The sequence below is a fragment of the Muntiacus reevesi genome, chromosome 10 (genome assembly GCF_963930625.1).
Source record: "Muntiacus reevesi chromosome 10, mMunRee1.1, whole genome shotgun sequence".
NCBI lineage: Eukaryota > Metazoa > Chordata > Mammalia > Artiodactyla > Cervidae > Muntiacus > Muntiacus reevesi.
In genome coordinates, this window is record NC_089258.1 from 7,002,922 (window position 1) to 7,022,321 (window position 19,400).

At 46.5% G+C, this 19,400-nt stretch overlaps 1 protein-coding gene across 4 annotated transcripts; it reads right to left on the reverse strand.

Moving 5' to 3' along the window:
* Positions 1-9,354: 9,354 nt before the first annotated feature.
* On the reverse strand, positions 9,355-17,141 carry STMN4 (stathmin 4). 4 transcript variants are annotated; one of them, XM_065947192.1, is made up of 6 exons: positions 17,073-17,141; positions 15,673-15,768; positions 14,913-14,993; positions 14,194-14,402; positions 13,117-13,308; positions 9,355-9,500 (listed from the first exon to the last, which is right to left on the reverse strand). In XM_065947192.1, exons 1-6 carry the CDS (start codon positions 17,083-17,085, stop codon positions 9,441-9,443), a joined length of 651 nt encoding a protein of 216 aa, XP_065803264.1. In that variant the 5' UTR covers positions 17,086-17,141; the 3' UTR covers positions 9,355-9,440. The 4 variants fall into 4 exon arrangements, with proteins under 4 accessions (XP_065803264.1, XP_065803266.1, XP_065803265.1 ...); XM_065947194.1 differs by lacking the exon at positions 14,913-14,993 and having other exon boundaries at positions 14,194-14,399; XM_065947193.1 differs by lacking the exon at positions 14,913-14,993.
* Between the last annotated feature and the right edge of the window lie 2,259 nt (positions 17,142-19,400).

Here is a 19,400-nt window from a genome sequence, read left to right on the forward strand (position 1 = left end):
GCACAGCTCTCATGCTTTAAACCCTCCAGAACTCTCACAGGATGCAGTCAGCAGTCCCAAACTCCTACCTCTCCTAGCTCCATGAAGAATCTGGGTCCAGCCAATTCTTGTGCCTCCAACTCCTGGCACATCTTTTATGACTACCAATCCTTGCTATAAGGAATTATTAGTCACTTCCAGAATGCCATGTCGCATTCTTACCTTTGCACAGGCTGTTCTCTCAGTCTAGAAGGCTCTCTGCCTCCTTCTCCTACCCTCTTCTGCAGTCAGGAAATTAAAAGACACTTGCTCCTTGGAAGAAAAGCTATGAAAAACCTGGACAGTGTATTAAAAGCAGAGACATCACTTTGTCAACATAGGTCCATACAGTCAAAGCTATAGTTTTTTCAGTAGTCATGTATGGATGTGAGAGCTAGACCATAAAGAAGGCTGAGCACTGAAGAAATGATGCTTTCAAACCAAGGTGTTGGAGAAGACTCTTGAGAATCCCTTGGACTGCAAGGAGATCAAACCAGTCAATCCTAAAGGAAATCAGCCCTGAATATTCATTAGAAGGGCTGATGCTGAAGCTGAAGCTCCAATACTTTGGCCACCTGATGCAAAGAGCCAACTCATTGGAAAAGACCCTGATGCTGGGAAAGATTGAGGGCAGGAGGACAAGGGGACGACAGAGGATGAGATGGTTGGATGGCATCACCGACTCAATGGACATGAGTTTGAGCAAGCTCTGGAAGTTGGTGATGGACAGGAAAGCCTGGTGTGCTGCAGTCCATGGAGTCACAGATCATCAGATATAACTGAAGGGACTGAACAACAACAAGCCCTCCTCTTCCCATCCTCTGCCTGCCTGACCCACTCCTGCTAATTCTCCAAAAGTCAGCTCAGACATCCCACTCCTGTGTAAACTTCTCTGCTCCGTCGCCTCCTCCTACTCCACTGAACAGTCAGGCTTTCCCATAAAACATCTACTTTCATTATATGACTTATCACAATACTTTGAAAATCTATATAACTCATCTAGATTACAGGACATTCCAGAAATAGAATTTTTATTGTGTTTCTATTTGCATCTTCAGAACATTGCCCTTATCTAAATTACAATAGGATCTCAACAGAATGAAAAGCTAAACACATAAATTAGCATATACTGCCTGTGTAATTTTATACAGTTAAGAATTACTAAATTATATATAATTTGATGTCCTGCTTTTTCCACTTAAATTATATCATTTTTTTCACATGGGCTGCAGAGTCAAGCCTCCTATAACATTAAAAATTTTTACAGACATTCCCTGTATAATTGTCCCATACTTTGAAGATTATTTCCCTATTGCCAGACAGTAACATGAACAGCATTTTAATATTATATTTAATATTCTGATAAGCATTTTGTCCATAAACTTGGTATTTCAGAATATTTCTTTAGAATAGATTTCTAGAAAGTAAGTAAATCAGTGGGTATGGACATTTGGATTCCCTGTGGCTAAGTGGCAAAGAATCTGCCTGCAACACAGGAGACATGGGTTCAATCCCTGGTCTGGGAAGATCCCCTGGAGAAAGAATTGGCAACCCACTCCAGGATTCTTTGCCTGGGAAATCCCATGGACAAAGGAGACGGTGGGCTACAGTCCATGGGGTCCTAAGGAGTTGGACACGACTGAACAACAAACAAGAACAATAGACGTTTTTAGGATTGTGTTATAAATCACCAAATGGTTTGCTAAAATGGCCAAACCCATTTGGATTCACGAAAGTAGAACATCACACTTAAGAGAGATATGGGGCAACTTGAAAGCCTCTATAGAAAGTAAACATATATGCAAGTAATTATTGGATATAAATGTGGAAAGTTTACCAGAGGATAAGGGCAGGCATGTTAGATATTTTTAAACATCTATCATGAAGAAGATTACGATAACGTTATCATGAGGAAGAAGAAGTAAACTTAGTCTCATTGCAGAGGAGAACAGCCATAGAAAAATATCACCAACTACTATTCACTCAGCTTTGGCTGTGTGCCAGGCACAGTACTAAGCATTTTAGCTTTAGTAGTGATTAATCTTAGTTATTTTAGAGATAGATAACTAAAACTTCAAAAGGTTTAGTCACTTATCAAGAGACACAGAGGTAACAATAGATCTAATATTCATAAATCCAGATTGCAATGATTCTAAAGGTCATTTTCAACCCCTACGTCAAGACTTCCCAAACTTTTCCATCAAAATGGGCATAATATTAGAGAAGTGAGCAAGCTGATCCTTGGGGTGTGTGGAATGCAGACAGAGCTTGCCATTTAGAAGCAAGTGAAATCCTAGATACTTTTCTTTTTTCCTCAAAAATCTATGAAAACTGTTGCAACTGCTATGGAAAAGAGTGGGCTTCCCTGGTAGCTCAGTTGGTAAAGAATCCACCTGCAATGCAGGAGACCCTGGTTTGATTTCTTGATCGGGAAGATCCTCTGAAGAAGGGATAGGTTACCCAGTCCAGTGTTCTTGGGCTGCCCTTGTGGCTTAGTCAATAAAGAATCTGCCTGCAGTGCGGGAGAGACCTGGGTAAGATCCCTGGGTTGGGAAGATTCCCCTGGAGGAGGGCATGGCAACCCACTCCAGTACTCTTGCCTAGAGAATCCCCATGGACAGAGGAGCCTGGCGGGCTAAAGTCCACGGAGACGCAAAAGTCAGACACAACTGAGCGACTAAGCACAGCTCAGCATATGGAGTATGATGGTTCTTCCAAAAATTAAAAATAGAATTACCATACGAGCCACAACCCCATTTCTGGATATACATCCCAAACAATTGAAGGAAGAGCCTTGAAGAGATGTGTGTACATTCATATTCATGTCAGCATTATTCTCATTAGCCAAATGGTGGAAGAGACCCAAGTACACACCAATGAATGAATGGATAAACAAAACATCATGCTTGTGCCCAGTCTCTGAGTGATATCTGACACTTTGTGACCCCGTGGACTGTAGCCCACCAGGCTCCTCTGTCCATGGGACTTCCCAGGCAAGAACATTGGAGTGGGTTGCTATTTCCTCCTTCAAGGGATCTTCCCAACCCAGGGATCAAACCCCAGTCTCCTGCATTGGTAGGACGGTTCTTTACCACTGAGCCACCTGGGAAGCCTAAACAAAATATACACGATAGAATATTATTCAGCTTTAAAATGGAAGAAAATCTTGGCACAAGCTACAACATGGAGAAACCTTAAGGACATCATGCTAAGGGAAATAAGTCAGTTACAAAAAACAAATACTGTCTGATTCCATTTATATAAGGTATCTAAAATAGTCAAATGCATAGAAATAGAAAGTGGATTGTGGTTACCAAGGAGGGCTGGAGGGTGGGCAGGAGGGAAATTGTTGTTTAAAAGGTACAGAGTTTTTGTTCTGCAAGATGAAAAGTTCTGCAAGTCTGTTTCACAACAAGGTGAACATAATGAATATTACTGAACTAAACACTTAAAAATGGTTAGGATGGTTCGTCTTACATTTTGTGTTTTCATGACAATAAAAATATTAAGGTGCATTTTTGTTTTGTAGTTGCTTTTCATATTTATCATAACAATGTATCCCATCAACTTTTTTAATAAAGACAGTCTTCTAGGAAGATGTGAAATTTTTGTCTTGTAGCTCTGTATATCCCCAGATATCATGTGCCCAGTTTGAGAAGCCTTTTTCAGCATCACATAATGTGCATGCGTGTTAAGTTGCTTCCGTTTTGTTGTACTCCTTGTGACCCCATGGACTGTAACCAGCCAGGCTTCTCTGTCTGTGGGATTCTCCAGGCAAAAATACTGGAGTGGGTTGCCATGCCCTCCTCCAGGGGATCGTCCTGACCCAGGGATAGAACTCACATCTGCTGTGGCTTCTGTAACAGTTTTGTCCGGATATATGCCCAGGAGTAGGAAGGCAGAATCATATGATAACTCTATCTTTAGCTTTTTAAGGAATCTCCAGAGTGTTCTCTGTAGTGGCTACACCAATTTACATTCCCAACAACAAAGTAGAATGGTTCTTTTTCTCCACACCCTCTCCAACATTTATTATTCGTAGACTTTTTGAGGCCTAAGTGAGGATTGGTTAAGATGGCGGAGTAGAAGGACACGCGCATATCTTTTCCTTCCAGAGCACCAAAATCACAACTAGCTATTGAACAATCACTGACAGAAAGACACTGGAACCCACCAGAAAAAGATACCCCGTGTCCAAGCACAACGGAGAAGCCACAACGAGATGTTAGGAGGGGCGCAATATGGCAACCCAGTCCAGTGTTCTTTCCTGGAGAATCCCCATGGACAGGGGAGTCTGGCAGGCTGCAGTCCCGGGCGTCTCAAAGAGTTGGACATGACTGAGCAACTAAGCACAACCATGATAAAGTCAAATTCTATACCCGCTGGGTGGACAACTCACTAAATGGAGAACAATAATACCAAAGAGGTTCTTGCACTATTGTGAAGGTTCTAGGCCCCACATCAGGCTCCCCAGCCTGGGTATCCAGCAAAGGGACAGGGAGTCCCCAGAGAATCTGACTGCGAAGGCCAGCAGGACTAACAGAACTTCCACAGGCCTGGGGGAAACAGAGGCTCTTGGAGGGCACAAACAAAATCTTGTGCATAGCAGGATCCAGGAGTAAGCAGCAGTGACCCCCCGGGAGACTGAGCCAGACCTACCTGCTAGTGTTGGAGCGTCTCCTGCGAGGCACAGGTTGGCAGGGGCCCTTGGCGGGGACAGAGTCACTGGAAGCAGCAGTGCTGGGAGATGCGTCTTGGCATAAGTCCCCTTGGATGTCTCATAGAGCCTGCAGACTCTGGGACTGGGTCGCCTCAGGACAAAGAACTAACAAGGAGGGGGTGCAGTCCCACCCATCAGCAGACAGTTGGACTAAAGATTTACTGGGCACAGCCCTGCCCACCAGAGCAAGACCCAGTTTCCCCTACAGCCAGTCCCTCCCATCAGGAAGCTTGCAAAAGCCTCTTATCCTCATCCACCAGAGGGCAGACAGAAAAAGCAAGAATACAATCCTGCAACCCCCAGAAGGAATACCACCATCACAGAAAGCTAACCAAAATATTATTTGTAGACTTTTTAATGGGACCATTCTGACTGGTGTGAGATGATATTAAAACCTCATTGTAGCTTTTATTTGCCCAATTTTTCCTCTAGTAATTAGCAATGTTAAGCATTTTGCATGTCCCTGTGTACCCTCTATATGTCTTTCTGTTTCTAATTTCATTGGTTTCTGCTCTTATCTTTATGTTTTCCTTCTGGCTATTTTGGATATATTTGCTCTTGCTTTTCTAAATTCTTAAGGTGAAACCTTAAACTGTTGATTTGAAATCTTCCTTCTTTTCTAATATTAGCATTTAAAATATAAATTTCTCTTTAAGCATTTTTTAGCTGCTTCCTAAAATTTTTGATGTATTGTGATTTTTTTTCATTTAGTTCAAAGTATGCTAACTTCTGGGGCTTCCCTGGTAGTTCAGCTGGTAAAGAATCCACCCACAAAGCGGGAGACCTGGGTTCAATCCCTGGGTTGGGAAGATCCCCTGGAGAGGGGAAAGGCTACCCCCTCCAGTATTCTGGCCTGGAGAATTCCACGGACTGTATAGTCTATGGGGTCGCAAAGAGTCAGACACAACTGAATGACTTTAACTTTTTTTCATGCTAACTTTCTGTATGATTTATGCCTCTACTCAGGGTTATTTAGAGTGTGTAGTTTAATTCCTAAATATTTGGGGGTTTTCCAGAGATCTTCCTGTTACTAGTTTCTGCTTTAATCCCCTAGAGTCAGAAAATTTATTTTGTATGATTCCCATTCTCTTGAACTTTTTGACACTTGCTTTATGACCCAGAATTTAGTCCATTTTGATGAATTCCATGTGTACTTGAAAAAGGATGTATACTCCACTATTGTTGGAGATAATGTTCTAGTTGGTCAAGCTAGCCAACTATTTCTGCTTTCAGTTTTATCAGGCTTTTCCCAATGTATTTTGAAGCTCTGTTATTAGATGCACAAGCATTTATAATTATTTTCTCTTGATAAATTGCCTCCTTTATTTTATATTGTCCTTTTTAATTCCTAGTAATGATCTTTGTTCTGAAATCTTACTTAGTCTGATATGACTGTGGTCACCCCAGCTTTCTTTTGAGTGATGCTTACATGATATATCTTTATTTATCTTTTTTACTTTTAACATATCTTCATATTTATATTGAAAGTGAACACACTGTATCTAGCAAATAGCTTGGACTTTGTTTTTTTATTTGATGTAGCAGTCTATGCTTTGTATCTGGAGTGTTTATATAATTAAGGGTTATAGTGAAAAGAAAAGAAAAAATGAAAGTCACACCGTCGTGTCCAATTCTTTGCGATCCCATGGACTGTAGCCTGTCCAGCTTCTCTTTTCATGGAATTCTCCAGGCAAGAGCACTGAGTGGGTTGCCTTTTCCTTCTCCATGGGATCTTCCTGACCCAGGGATTGAACCAGGTAAAAAACTCAGATTCCTTACCAACTGAGTCACTAGGGAAACCCATTAGGGTTAGGGCAATGTAATGTAATTATCAACATGGTGTTCCTGAATGTTGTTTAGAGAGCAAATCTTATGAGTTCTCATCACTAAGAATAAGTTTTGCATTTCTATATGAGATGATAAATGTTGACTAAACATGTTGTGGTAATCATTTCACAATATATGTAAGTCAAGTCATGATGCTGAACATCTTTAATTTATACAGTCCTGTAGGTTGAATATATCTCAGTAAAACTGTGGGGAGGTGGAGAAAAATTTTCTCTTTATCACTGTTTTTCAACGATTTGGTTGGGGTGTATCTTGGTGTTGTTTCTCTGTTTATTCTTCTTGAGGTCTGTTGAGATTTAAAAAATCTGATATTTATACATTTTGCTGCTAAGTAGCTTCAGCCATATCTGACTCTGCGACCCTACAGACTATAGCCCACAAGGCTCTTCTGTTCATGGGATTCTTCAGGCAAGAATACTGGAGTGGGTTGCCATTTCCTTCCCCAATTTATACATTTTATGAAATCTCAAATTTGCTAGCCATTATTTCTTAAAATAATTTTTTGCTCCTTCATCTCCCTTGTACTCTCCTCTCTTCAAATTTTACATGTGCTGAAACATTTTTTTTCTTATTCCTCAGATCACTGCTACCTTCCTCATTTCTTTAGTACTTTTCACTCTGTAATTAGCTTTAATAATCTCTGTGTTTTTGTCTTCAGGCTTTCTTTTGACTAACCAACCACTAATCTCATTCATTGTATATATGCAGTTTTTTCAAATACTATATTTTTTTAATTCTAGAAGTTCCATTTGGTCTTTTTCTATATATCTTCCATTTCTTTCTTGTTTTCCATTACTTCCTTATACATATGAAGCAGATTTTAGTGGCTATTTTAAAATCTTTGTCTATTAATTCCATCAAAGTTTTCCTTTCTATACTTGACTCCATAGATTTTTCTCCTGATTATCTGCAATATTTTCCTTCTTCTTTGTATGCCTTGTAGATTTTTACTAGATACCAGATATTTTTAATTTTACATTGTTGGGTTCAGTTTGGACTTTGTTCTGGCATGCCTATAATTTACTTGAAAGCAGTGTGATTTTTTTCAAAGCTTGCTTTTAACTTTTGTCAGAGTGGATTCAGATTAACCTCTTGTCTGTGAGAAGGTGCTGAGCAGGAGAAAAGAATTAAGTCCAAGGACAGAGTAAATGGAGAAGAATAGGACTCAAGAGCCAAGGAGAGAGCACCAAGGAATGAGCTAGATCAAGGGCTAAAGACCTAAGACCAGCACAGCAGAGGGACCGCATTCCTGCAAAAGCCACCATGGTGGGTGGGAGGGAGTTTGTGCTTATATGTAAAACTGGGTTTTGGGCTTAGATAATCATAAGCAGGTTTGTCACTTACACTCAGAAGTAGAGTGTCGTATGGACATACTCTTGGTGCAAATCTATCATCCTTGTCTCCACCCACTCAAAGGAAGAGTTGTGTCTGCTGCTCCATGTATTAATCAAAATTCCTGCCACACAATTACAAAATGACATCTCTGATCCCTCCTGTTATCCTATTCTAAATGAATCTAAATTGCAGTGCCACTAGTGGGAAGAAAAAAGATTTATTTACAGAGTTGTATAAGACAGTGGGAAGGGCAGAGTGGCAAGGTGCCCTGGGACCCTGTTCACACAGAGGCTGTCCCCACCCCCTCTGTTTGCAGGGAGAGGAGTAGGGAGACCCCTTTCCCAGCCGTGGTTCCATGCTCTGGATCATGAAATGATCCTTTCTGCTTTCCACTAACAAACTGTATTTCCTCACTTGCTCACTATGTGTGACCACCTAGCATCTCATACCCTTCACGTGAGGCAGACTTCCTCCTTCCTGCTTTCACTCAGTTGTGTCCAACCCTTTGCGATCCCATGCACTATAGCCTGCCAGGCTCCTCTGTCCATGGGATTCTCCAGGCAAGAATACTTAAGTGGGTAGCCATTCCCTTCTCCAGGGGATCTTCCCGATCCAGGGATAGAACCCAGATCTCCTGCATTGCAGGAGGATTCTTTATCATTTGAGCCTCCAGGAAAGCCCTCTTTCTTCTTGGAGACCACATTAGAATGTCAATGCATGCAAAGGAAGATAAATTTTATCAATTCAGTGCACTCAATACAACACGGGACAGCCCAGGAAAGGCGAGGGGAGAGGCAGATAAAACTGAAGAAGAAAAATCAAATGCCAATGAATGGCATGTCTCAACCACCCTTACCCAGCACCTCAGATGCTCTGATGGTCAAACTAAGAAATAAGGGGGCATTCGGACCCTGATGGGGGAAAATCAAATTCAAGAACATTCTATAAATTACACAAAGGACAAATTCAGGAAATAAAGAACTGAGTCTTGGAGGAAATGTTTCATTGTTGGTCATGATGATCAAAAGATAATGATTAACACACGCGCACACACTCACACCTCATCCCCCCGTCACAGGGCCCCCCACTCGCTGCTGGCATCTCCGGCCACGCCCTGCAGCCCTCGTTCCACCCAGGACTCTGCCCTTTGCTGGGAATTCTACTGCCTGTTGTTAACTTCCTTCAAGGCGGTGCCCGGATCTCACTGTGAAGAAAAGCCTAGGATTTGACCTGGGCTGGGTTGCAATGTCCACGAGTCCTTCTCCATCTCTCTTTCCCCACCTCTCTCCTTCGCTCCCCTCTCCCACCCCATCGTTGTTCCCCTGAAACAAATAGGATGGCTTCACTGGTCAATTCTTTACATGTACAAACACCAAAAGCAGAGCAAACGCCCCTGGCCACCCCCCTCCCCCCAAACCCCGGTGCTGGGAGAGCAGCCAGCGATGGGCCAGGCTGTCTCCGGAACTGCGGAGCTGCTGGAGCTGTCTGGCCGTTCTGGAAACTCCTTTGCCTCTGGGCTTTACCTCGAGGCCTCTTCCTTCAGCTCCTTGTTTTTCCGCACCTCCTCCGCGTGCTTGTCCTGGGAGGGAAGGGAGAGAAAAGGTCGGGTCACACCGACTACCCCGGGATAAAGGGAGATGGAGGAGCTGGAGGGCCGAGGCAAACAGTGTGGTCACCTCTGGCCACCACAGGAAGAGACACGCAGGGTCTGCAAAGGCATCTTGAGAAGGGACCAGAGGAGGCAGGTGAGCCTGGCAGGAGATGGGTGAGGGAGCTTCCTGGTGCCTCTGGCCCCAGGATGCTCGTTACTTGGGAACAACTTCCCTGGGGGACCCACCTGGCAGGCACCACCAGCCTCTGCCACCCTCACCTCGCCGTCTAGGGGCTGATTACACTCCTTGACCTAATGTCAGGAGTAGCTCAGGAGAACTCACTGCAGGTGGCCCCTACACACAGGCAACTGGACTGCCCTTGTGTTTCCCGTCCACCTCTTTAGTGAAGGTTGTCTTAAGCCCCTGGATGAAAGACAAGGGCTTGTAAAGCATAAGTCAAATAAAGGATTTTGGAAAATGTCCAGCTCCACAAAGTGTGATAGAGAACCTTCTTTTGTTTCTTGAAAGTGAGTGTTAGTCACTCAGTGGTGTCCAAGTCTTTGTTTCCCTGCCAGGCTCCTCTGTCCATGAATTCTCAGGCAGGAACACTGGAGGGGGTTGCCATTCCCTTCTCCAGAGGACCTTTCCAACCCAGGGACTGAACCCTGGTCTCCTGCACTGCAGGCAGATTCTTTACCATCTGAGCCACCAGGGAAGCTCCCTTTGTTTCTGAGCATCATCAAACCAAACAATGGGCTCCGACTTCAAAAGCCCATCAGCTGTGTGACCTTAACCAGCTCACTTCTCTGATCAGACTCAGGGAGGGCCACAGACATCACTGTGGCTCAGTGGTAAAGAATCCGCCTGTAATGCAGGAGACCTGGTTTCAATCCCTGGGTCGGGAATCCCCTGGAGAAAGAAATGGCTACCAGTATTCTTGCCTGGAAAATTCCACAGACAGAGGAGCTTGGCAGGCTACAGTCTGTGGGGTCACAAAGAATCAGATGTGACTTAGCCACTAAACAACAAATGGAAAAGAGGTTCTTTTACCTCTAGAATTCTGTGATCTTGGGGTTCACCTCTAGGGCTTTTCATGGTCTACCTTCCATCCTTGCTCATGGTGAAGACATCTGGGTCCTCCTTGTGGGCAGGGAGCATGCCTTTTCCTCTTTGTATTAGTACAAAGTTCCTTTGTATTAGTTCCCAGTTCCTCATCTGACACCAGGCCCATAATAGATGCTCAGTAAAGCATGTCTCTGCCAGAGCCTTCTATCCATTCACATCCAGGTATGAATCAGCCTGGGGGAGACCCACTGAGGCAGCCCAAGGTCCCAGGAGGCACCTTAGACTACAGATCTGTCCCTGGAGAGACCCTAGAACTTTCCATGGCCCTGGAGAAACCATGGGGAATGGTACATCTAGGGCAGTGGTTCTCAACCTTGCCACATATCAACATGATCTTCGAAGCTTATTAAACTGAGGCCCTACATGGACACAGGGGAGGGTGGAGTGGAGGGTGGGATGAACTGGGACAGTAGCATTTACATATGTACACTACCATGTGTAAGATAGATAGCTAGTGAGAAGCTGCTGCATCACACAGGGCGCTCAGCTCAGTGCCCTGTGATGACCCAGAGGAGTGAGATGGAGGAAAGACGGGAGGAAGGCTCAAGAGGGACAGGTTGTATATGTTCATACAGCTGATTCATTTTGCTATACAGCAGAAATTAATACAACTTTATAAAGCATTTAGACTCTAATAAAAAAATTTAATATGGAAACAAAAACTGCTGAGGTCCTCAGGCACATCCCTAGAGAGCCAGGATTGGTGGGTCTGGGGTTAGGGTCCAAGTACCTGTAGTTTTCAACTTTACAGCAGGTAAGTCTGGTGCTGACCCTTGGGGACTCACACAAGTACTGATGCAGAGGCATTGTTATAGGTGCCTAGCAGAGGAGACACCACACACTTGTCTCATCCTACCTCCTGTCTTCATCGGTGGGCAAAGGTGAAGAGGGGTCAAGAACCCAGAGGAGTGAGGCCCACCCAAACATCTGCTCTGACATCGTGCTCATTTGAGACTTATCTCACCCCCACAGCTCTTCCTCCAGACCTTGGACTTTCCCAGTCTCTCTAGTTCAGAACCTCTCTCCATTCCCTATATCTACTCTCTGGACGGATCCCTAGGTTCCTGGACTCTCTTTCCTGGGCCTGCAAGTGGCTCCCTGTCTGAAAAAAGGCTGGCTGTAAAAAAAAGGCTTGTGGTCTGGTCTCCCTGAAACAAGCATAGGAAGAGCCACCTAGACTCACAATCAAAGAACATGGTTCTGTTCCCAGCTCCATTGCTTAGTGGCTATGTGACTCTGGGCAAGTCATTGTACCTTCCTCTAACATGGATTCTTACTGGTAAAAAAAAGATAATGCCCATCCTGCTCATCGCATTGTGAGGATAGGGGTATGATGAAATAAAAGTGTTTTGCAGTCTTTCAAATCGCATATCATGGCTTTATCCTCAGTATTTTTCTTAGGTTTAGCCTGAGTGCCCAGGCCACATCCTGTCCCAATCCCTGATTTCTTTTTCCTGCAAAAGTTTATTCCTACCCTTCTCTCAATAACTGAGGAAGCCTGAAATCAGACCCAGAACACTTCCCTCCCATCTGATACTTATGGAGGGCTCGTTGCCCCCCCAAAGGATGGAGAAAGAGAGTGGATGGGGGTTGCCACATGCTGGCCAGCTGCAGGGCCTACACAACATCCAGATCCCCTGTGAAGAAACCAGATCTTTCTAGTAGCTGTGCCAAGGGCCTGAGCCTCTAGGTGGATGGGCAGGAAGGAGCGGAGACCACGCTGCTCACCATGGGATGAGGCCACCGATCGGGTCCCGGGAGTCACCGCGCAGCAGGCGGCGCCTGGAAATAAAACACAGAGCTGGAGCTCTCCCAGGAGCCGCAGGAGAAACTGGGGCAGCCTTGGGACTCGGGAAACGAGGCCAGCATGTTCCCAGCAGTATGGGCTGTGCTGCTGCTGACACGTGGGACCAACCCCAGACTCTCACGTTTCTCATATTCAGGTGACATCATTAGGCTTATTGACAAAAGGCAGAATATTGGAGAGACCGGTGACTCACTCAGCCCACATCAAGAGGTTTGGGGAGAATCGTGTTTCTTGCTCGGTGGGCAGCTCAGCTGGTCATGCCCTTGGCCTCAAGCCAAGAGCTCAAGTCAGCATCTTTCATTAAATCAAATCAGGGCATTTAGGATGAAGCCAGGAATGTACAAAAGCATTCAGCAGGCCTTCTCTGGAAGATAAGAGGTCTAATCTCCCTCAGACAGTAAGAAATTTCAACTGTGTAGCTGGGCAATTCATCCCCCCAAGGAATTCATGGGTTTTGGTTCATTGGTTCATGGTTCTTGGCTCAGTTTATGATTCTTGCCTGCCACCTCCCAAGTACTCCCTTGGAACTCTCTAAGGATCTAACCTAACAGAAACGTGGCCACTCCTGCCTGAGGCTACTTGCTCCCTGCAATGATAGGCATGTCCATTGTACTTGCCGTGGAAGGAAGAGCGAGTCCTAGGAGTCTCCTCTCCAATCCGAGACCTCTTACCTTCTCTTGCAGCCGTTCCAACATGGCGGCAAGGTGGGCCTCCCGATTCTCCTTATTGGATTCCATCTTCTGGGCCAGTTTTTCCTTTGCCATCTTGATGAAGTTGTTGTTTTCCTCGATGGCTTTTTGGATCACCTCCCGCTCATGTTCTCGCTTCTCTGCCAGGTGCTTCAGGAGCTCTGCTTCCTGGTACTATGGGAGCATGAAGGGAAAAGGAGGCCCTTGCAGATGAGCAAGCCAGTTATCATCATAACTTAAGAACTGCACACCCGGAGTGCACACCTCCCTGAGCCTGGGCCCCTGGCCTGTTGGCAGGAAGCAAGGATGCTTCTTGGGTTCTCCCACTGGGCTCTCACCCTCTTTTTCTCATTGCCATCATTCATCCATCTATCCATCCATTCATTCATTCACAAAAAAAGTGATCAGTACTGTAGCAGGCACTATTCTAGCAACTTGGGAAAGAAAAAAAGTCTAGTAGAGACAAATCATGCATAAAGAACTCTAACCCAGGCTAGCTTGTGACATATGCCTTAAGAGGCAGAAATGAAGTGCTATAGGAATTCAAGGGTGATCATCATTTTCAGCTTCAAAGATGAAGGAAAGCTTACACAGAAACAGCATCAGAGTTGGGCCATAAGAATCCATAGAAAGAAAGGAAGGCACACCAAAGGGTGAAAGCATCGAGTTGGCCAAAAAATTCTCCTGGATTTGTTGCAAGCACTAACTAAAAACCCAGACAAGCTTTGTGACCAACCCAATATACCATGCCATGACCTTCTTCCCCCTCCCCCAGTTAAGGATCCCTTTCCTTAATTGTCCAGCCTTTCCTTAAATCCTTAGTCTTGGCTGAGGTCACTCTAAGGTCACCTCTTGGAGGCATAGCATGGCTCCTAAACACCTGGGGCTTTCACATCTTTGCTTCTCTTCATAGTGTCTCATTCCCTTCCTGGTATCTGGAGGTGCGGCCTTCATATCTAGAGGTTGGTGGTGACCCGACTCCAGCTCAGAACCACCACCTGTCTTCTTCAACTTCCTCCCCATCACACCCTGACAGGGAAGAAAAGGACAGCCACTTACCTTCCTCCGCTCCTCAGCTGCTTCCAGTTTCTTCTGGATTTCTTCCAGCGATGGGTCTCGCCGTCTGGGGAGGGAGGCATTGAACTCAGGCACCCCATCGAAGGAGGGTGGCTTCAGGATGACTTCAAAGGACTGTCCAGAGGTGCATTTATTCAGCTTGATGACTTCCATGTCGGAAATGACACACCAGTTCAGGTCCACGGTGTCTGCTGCAGAGAACAGAAAAGGGGCTACTCAACCTTCCTTGAAGACCATAAGGGCCCCCCTGTAGCATGCACACATATGAGGGAGGGCCAGGGTCCCCAAGGCTGACCAAAGGCCAGGGTTCTGGGTCTGTCCTGAACATGGCACCCAAGCTCGCTGGGCTCTGATGGGGCTGGAGTGGGCAGCCACTGGAGGGTCTCTGGCTCTAAGAGCAGGAGCCCCAGGACAGGGGATTTCTAATCATGGCTGTAGCAACGGCCTTTGTTTTGCTTCTGCCACAAGGGTCCCCCCTTAGCCGGGCTCTTGCTCAAACTGGCTTGCCTGGGAAATTCCATGGACAGAGGAGCCTTATGGACTACAGCCGTGGGGTCGCAGAGTTGAACAGAACTGAGCGACCAACACTTTCAGTTTCAAACTGGTGCCCGTGGAGGCAGCCAGCACCCCCGCCCGTCCACTCCTCACCCCACTACAGCTCTGACGCTCGGCCTGCGGACCTCGCCCCCGCCCGCTCCTACCCTGCTCTCTTCTTTCTCTCCAGTCAGCACTGTCTCTCCGCTGGCTCTCGTCTTTTCTCCTACACTGTCTCCCACACCAGCCTAAACAGAAAAAACAATCTCAGCTGACCCGAGCATACCCATCTCTCCTTTCCAGACCAAACCCGTACCTTCCTTTTAAGCCCCAGGAAATTAAGAGGTGACCTGGCTTCCCCAGCCACCAACCCCCTCAATCAGGACATGGCCAGTCAGCGTTCCTTGTCCATACCCTGGGACCTGTCACAGGGCTCGGGCAACACGCCATCCCAGAAACTCCTCGGGTGGCCAAAGCATCGAAGTCCCTTCCCACCTCTGGACTCGCTCAGAGCATTCTCGACCCTTCACTAAAGAGACAATGGGCCAGGGTGTCCGGTGACTGACACATGACTGTCCCTCTTCTAGGCTAGGTGTCCCTGAGGGCAGACTCTCTGTCTCCCTGGCCTCTGCATCTTCCACCACATTTGCTTGTCACAGAAGTGAACAAAAGCCGAGATCAAGGGCACTCTGAGAGGGTCTGACTAAGACCCTCAGATGCTGTCTGGTCCCCCAGGTCGCCGCCCCACTCCCACCATCACGTTGCATGTAGACCCCCCAGAATCAGCTGCAGTGACTTTACTGGCTCTGGGAAAGAAAATGTGACATGGGGCGGAATCTCAGGAAACTAGGGTGAGTATGCTGGGCTCCTGGAGACAAGCTACAGGAATCCTCAGTCTTCAGTCCCCCAAGGGCGGCCCTCATGTACCTTCGTATTTATAGGATGACTTATTCAGGGGGTCGGCCAGGAAGCAGGAGCAGAACAAGGACACCAGTGGGAGCTCCTTCATCTTCTCCTTGTAGGCTGTGGAAACACGGACAGGTGAAGAGGGCAACCCCCTTTCTAGACTCAGAAATCAGATCCCGGGGGTCACCAGGCTCCACAGATGCACCCAAACCACCCAGACCCCTGCATGGTGACATAGCCGTTTCTGCCCTGAGCAGCTCTCTTTAGAATTCCTGTGTGTGATTTGGACCCAGTTCTGCCCACCTATGAGAACCTGAGCCTGCCAGAGCTCCCAGAGCACCCTATCCTCTCTCCAGTGCATCATCTCCCTTTGTGATACTGAACGCAAGAAATGCCTGCAGGTATGGACCCCAACGGCTTCCCAGGTCTCAGTGATAAAGAATGCAGGAGACTTGCAGGAGATGCACGTTTGATCCCTGGGTCAGGGAAAATCCCCTGGAGAAGAAAATGGCAACCGCTTCAGTATTCTTGCCTGGGAAATCCCATGGACAGAGGAGCCTGGCGGGCTCCAGTCCGTGGGGGTCGTAAAGATTCGGACATGACGGAGCGGCTAAACAGCAGCAACATGGACCCCAAACACCAGTGCCCTCACCCCTGCGTGCACCCTGGACCTCACTCTCTATTTCCCCCCATGAGCCCAGGATATTCCATTCCTTTCACTCTAGGATAGAGGCAACACACACTCCATTCTCAAGGCATGCAGCAGTAGTTCTATGAGGGCAAAGAAGGCCACCACCATTCCCGTGATCCTGTCCTTCCCTGGGTGACAAGTTTAGGCTGTGAGCCTTCCCTGATCATCCCAATGCAGTGGTCAAAGCCAAAAGGGCTGATGTCCCTCCATGAGGGCTGGACAAATACCCCCGCCCCCATCTGGTCACTGTGTATCTGGAGAGGGTTTGGAAGCCAGGAGGTCATGTTTAGAGCTGATTTTTTTTTTTCCACACCACTCGGCTTAGAGGATCTTAGTTCCCCAACAAGGGCTCGAACCCGGGCCCTCAGCAGTGGAAGCACGGTGTCCTAACCACTGAACCACCAGGGACCAGGGAAGTCCCTTCTAGGGACCAGGGAAGTCCCTAGAGCTGATATGCTGAGTCCAGTCCAGCCCAACTCCTCCAAGCCCTGGTGTGTGCTCCTGCCAGTCCCTTCCCCACCCCCACTGCCGCAAAAAACACACTCCGATGAGGGAAAGGAAGAAAAGCTCAGCTATGATCCCACCCACCACCTAGAGATAGTCTCTACCCCTCAGTTGCATTTCCTGTCAGCCTTTTATCTTCTCTGTTTGCACATGTAAGTACAAACACGTGTGTCCAGAGAGACCCTGTGCCGTGGTGCCCGTAACATAAGTGGGGTTTTGTACTCACCAGCAAGGGTCATGTTTTCCGGAATACGAGAGCTGAGTCCTAGTGAAAGTCAAAGTAAGTCTGCTGCCAGCTCAGGACACTGTCACAAATCCAAAAAATAAGAGCATTTTAGCTGACAGGTTATTCGCATGAGGAAGGTCTTTATACAATCAGGGAGGAAATCTCAGGATCGTCTGTCCCCCTCCTCCAGGCTGAATTTCCCTTCCCTGAACACCAGGCCACCTCTTCCACATCACCCCAGTCAAGTTTGGTTTCCAAGCACAATAAGAGCTTCATCATTGACTTCCCAACCTCAAGACTCCTCGAGCCTCAGACATGGGTTTCCCCAAACTGAATGTATCGGTAGATGTTCATCTGTCTCCTTGTGCAGCTCAGTGGCCTGGTCCAATGCAAAGGTTGAGGTGAGGGAGCAGCCCTAAGTCAGAATCACCTGGGACATATTCACAAAATAACTCTGTGCCCTGAATTTCTCTTACACTCACCCCAGACCTTCCTGTCCAGACCATCTGACAGTGGACAGAGGATGTCAAAATACCTCTTCAGGGTGGTACATATATATACAATGGAATATCAGCTGTAAAAAGGAATGAAACTGGGTCATTTGTAAAGACACTGATGGACCTAGAGTCTGTCATACAGAGTGAAGTAAGTCAGAAAGAGAAAAGCAAATATCGTGTATTAAAGTGTGTATGTGGAATCTAGAAAGATGTTACAGATGAATCTAATAAAGGGCAGGAATAGAGATGCAGATGGAGGGAAGGGACATGTGATGTAGGGAATGGACATGTGGACATAGGCAGGGAGAGACGGGGTGGGATGAACTGGGAGATTAGAATTGACATATATGTATATATAGACATATGTACATATATTCATTAACCATGTGTAAAACAGATAGATAGTGGGAACGTACTGTATAAAGCAGGGAGCGCAGCCTGGTGCTCTGTGATGACCTAGAGGGGTGGGATGGGGTGGGCGTGGGGGGAGGTCCAAGAGGTAGGGGATATATGTATACATAAAGTTGAATCTCTCTGTTGCACAGCAGAAATCAACACAACATTGTAAAGCAAATATACTCCAGTTTTTAAAAAAGAATATTAAGAGTATAGTTATTCTACGATGTCATAATAAAACTAAATAAATTTTTTTAGAAAACCTAAAGAAAAATCCAACAAAATACCTCTTCAGTTGCCCCCTCACTCTCTTTTGCTCATCTCCAGAACCACTGTCCTAAGCCCAGCTTGACCCCCTTTAAGACAATCCTAGACTGTGAAAAGAGACAAATACTGAATATTAATGTGATCATCACGTGATTCATGCAGAGATGGAAATCAGCATTGGGGATTACTGCAGGACCACAGAGATGGGCTTTAGACTCTGCACGAGGTCTGGGGAGCCAGAAAGGACCCCTGGTGTTAGCAGCACCAGTACTGCATCTTAAATGATGAGTCAAAATTAAGCAGGATGTTCTTCTGAGGGAACAGCACATGCCAGAGTCGGGGTGAGGGAGACTTCCCTGGTGGTCCAGTGGTTAAGACTTCTGCGATCCCAGTGCAGGGAGCCCGGGTTCTATCTCTGGTCAGGGAACTAGGTCCCACATGATGCAACTGAAGATCCTGCATGCCGCAGCTGGAATCCGGCATAGCCAAACAAATGAATACATTTTTTTTTTTTAATAAAAGGGAGAATCGGAGTGAGAAAGCTATGGGGGTCCCAGGCTGATTGATACTGGACCATAAAGTGTGAAGGAGGAGGTGAAACAAGAGAGGCAGGAAGGAAACAGGCTGGAGCGTGTCTGGAGGACAGATAGGAGGCAATAGGGTCTACTGAAACCTTCTCTCTGCTGGCGTGAGGAACAACCAGCAGTGAGCCACCATCATGGACACCACTCGATCCTTGGTTGCTGTGATAGTTCATTCTTGTGTCCGCTTGACTGGGCTAAGAGAGATGGCCAGATGGCTCGCAAACAACATCCTTGGGTGTGTCTGTGAGGGTGTCTCTGGAAGAGATGAGCGTTGAGTCAAGACACTGAGTAAAGAAGATGGCCCTCCCCAGTTTGGGTGGGCATCACCCAGTTCACTGAGGGCCAGAGTAGAACACAACAGGGGAGAAAGGGAGGATTTTCTTTGCTTGAGCTAGGACATCCATCTTCTCCTGCCCTCAGCCATGGGAGCTCCTGGTTCTTTGGCCTTTAGACTTGGACTAGGATTACTCAGGGTTTCCCTTATGGCACAGTGGTAAAGAACCCACCTGCCAATGAGGGAGACATAAGAGAGGTGGGTTTGATCCCTGGGTCGGGAAGATCCCTGGAGGAGGGCACAGCAATCC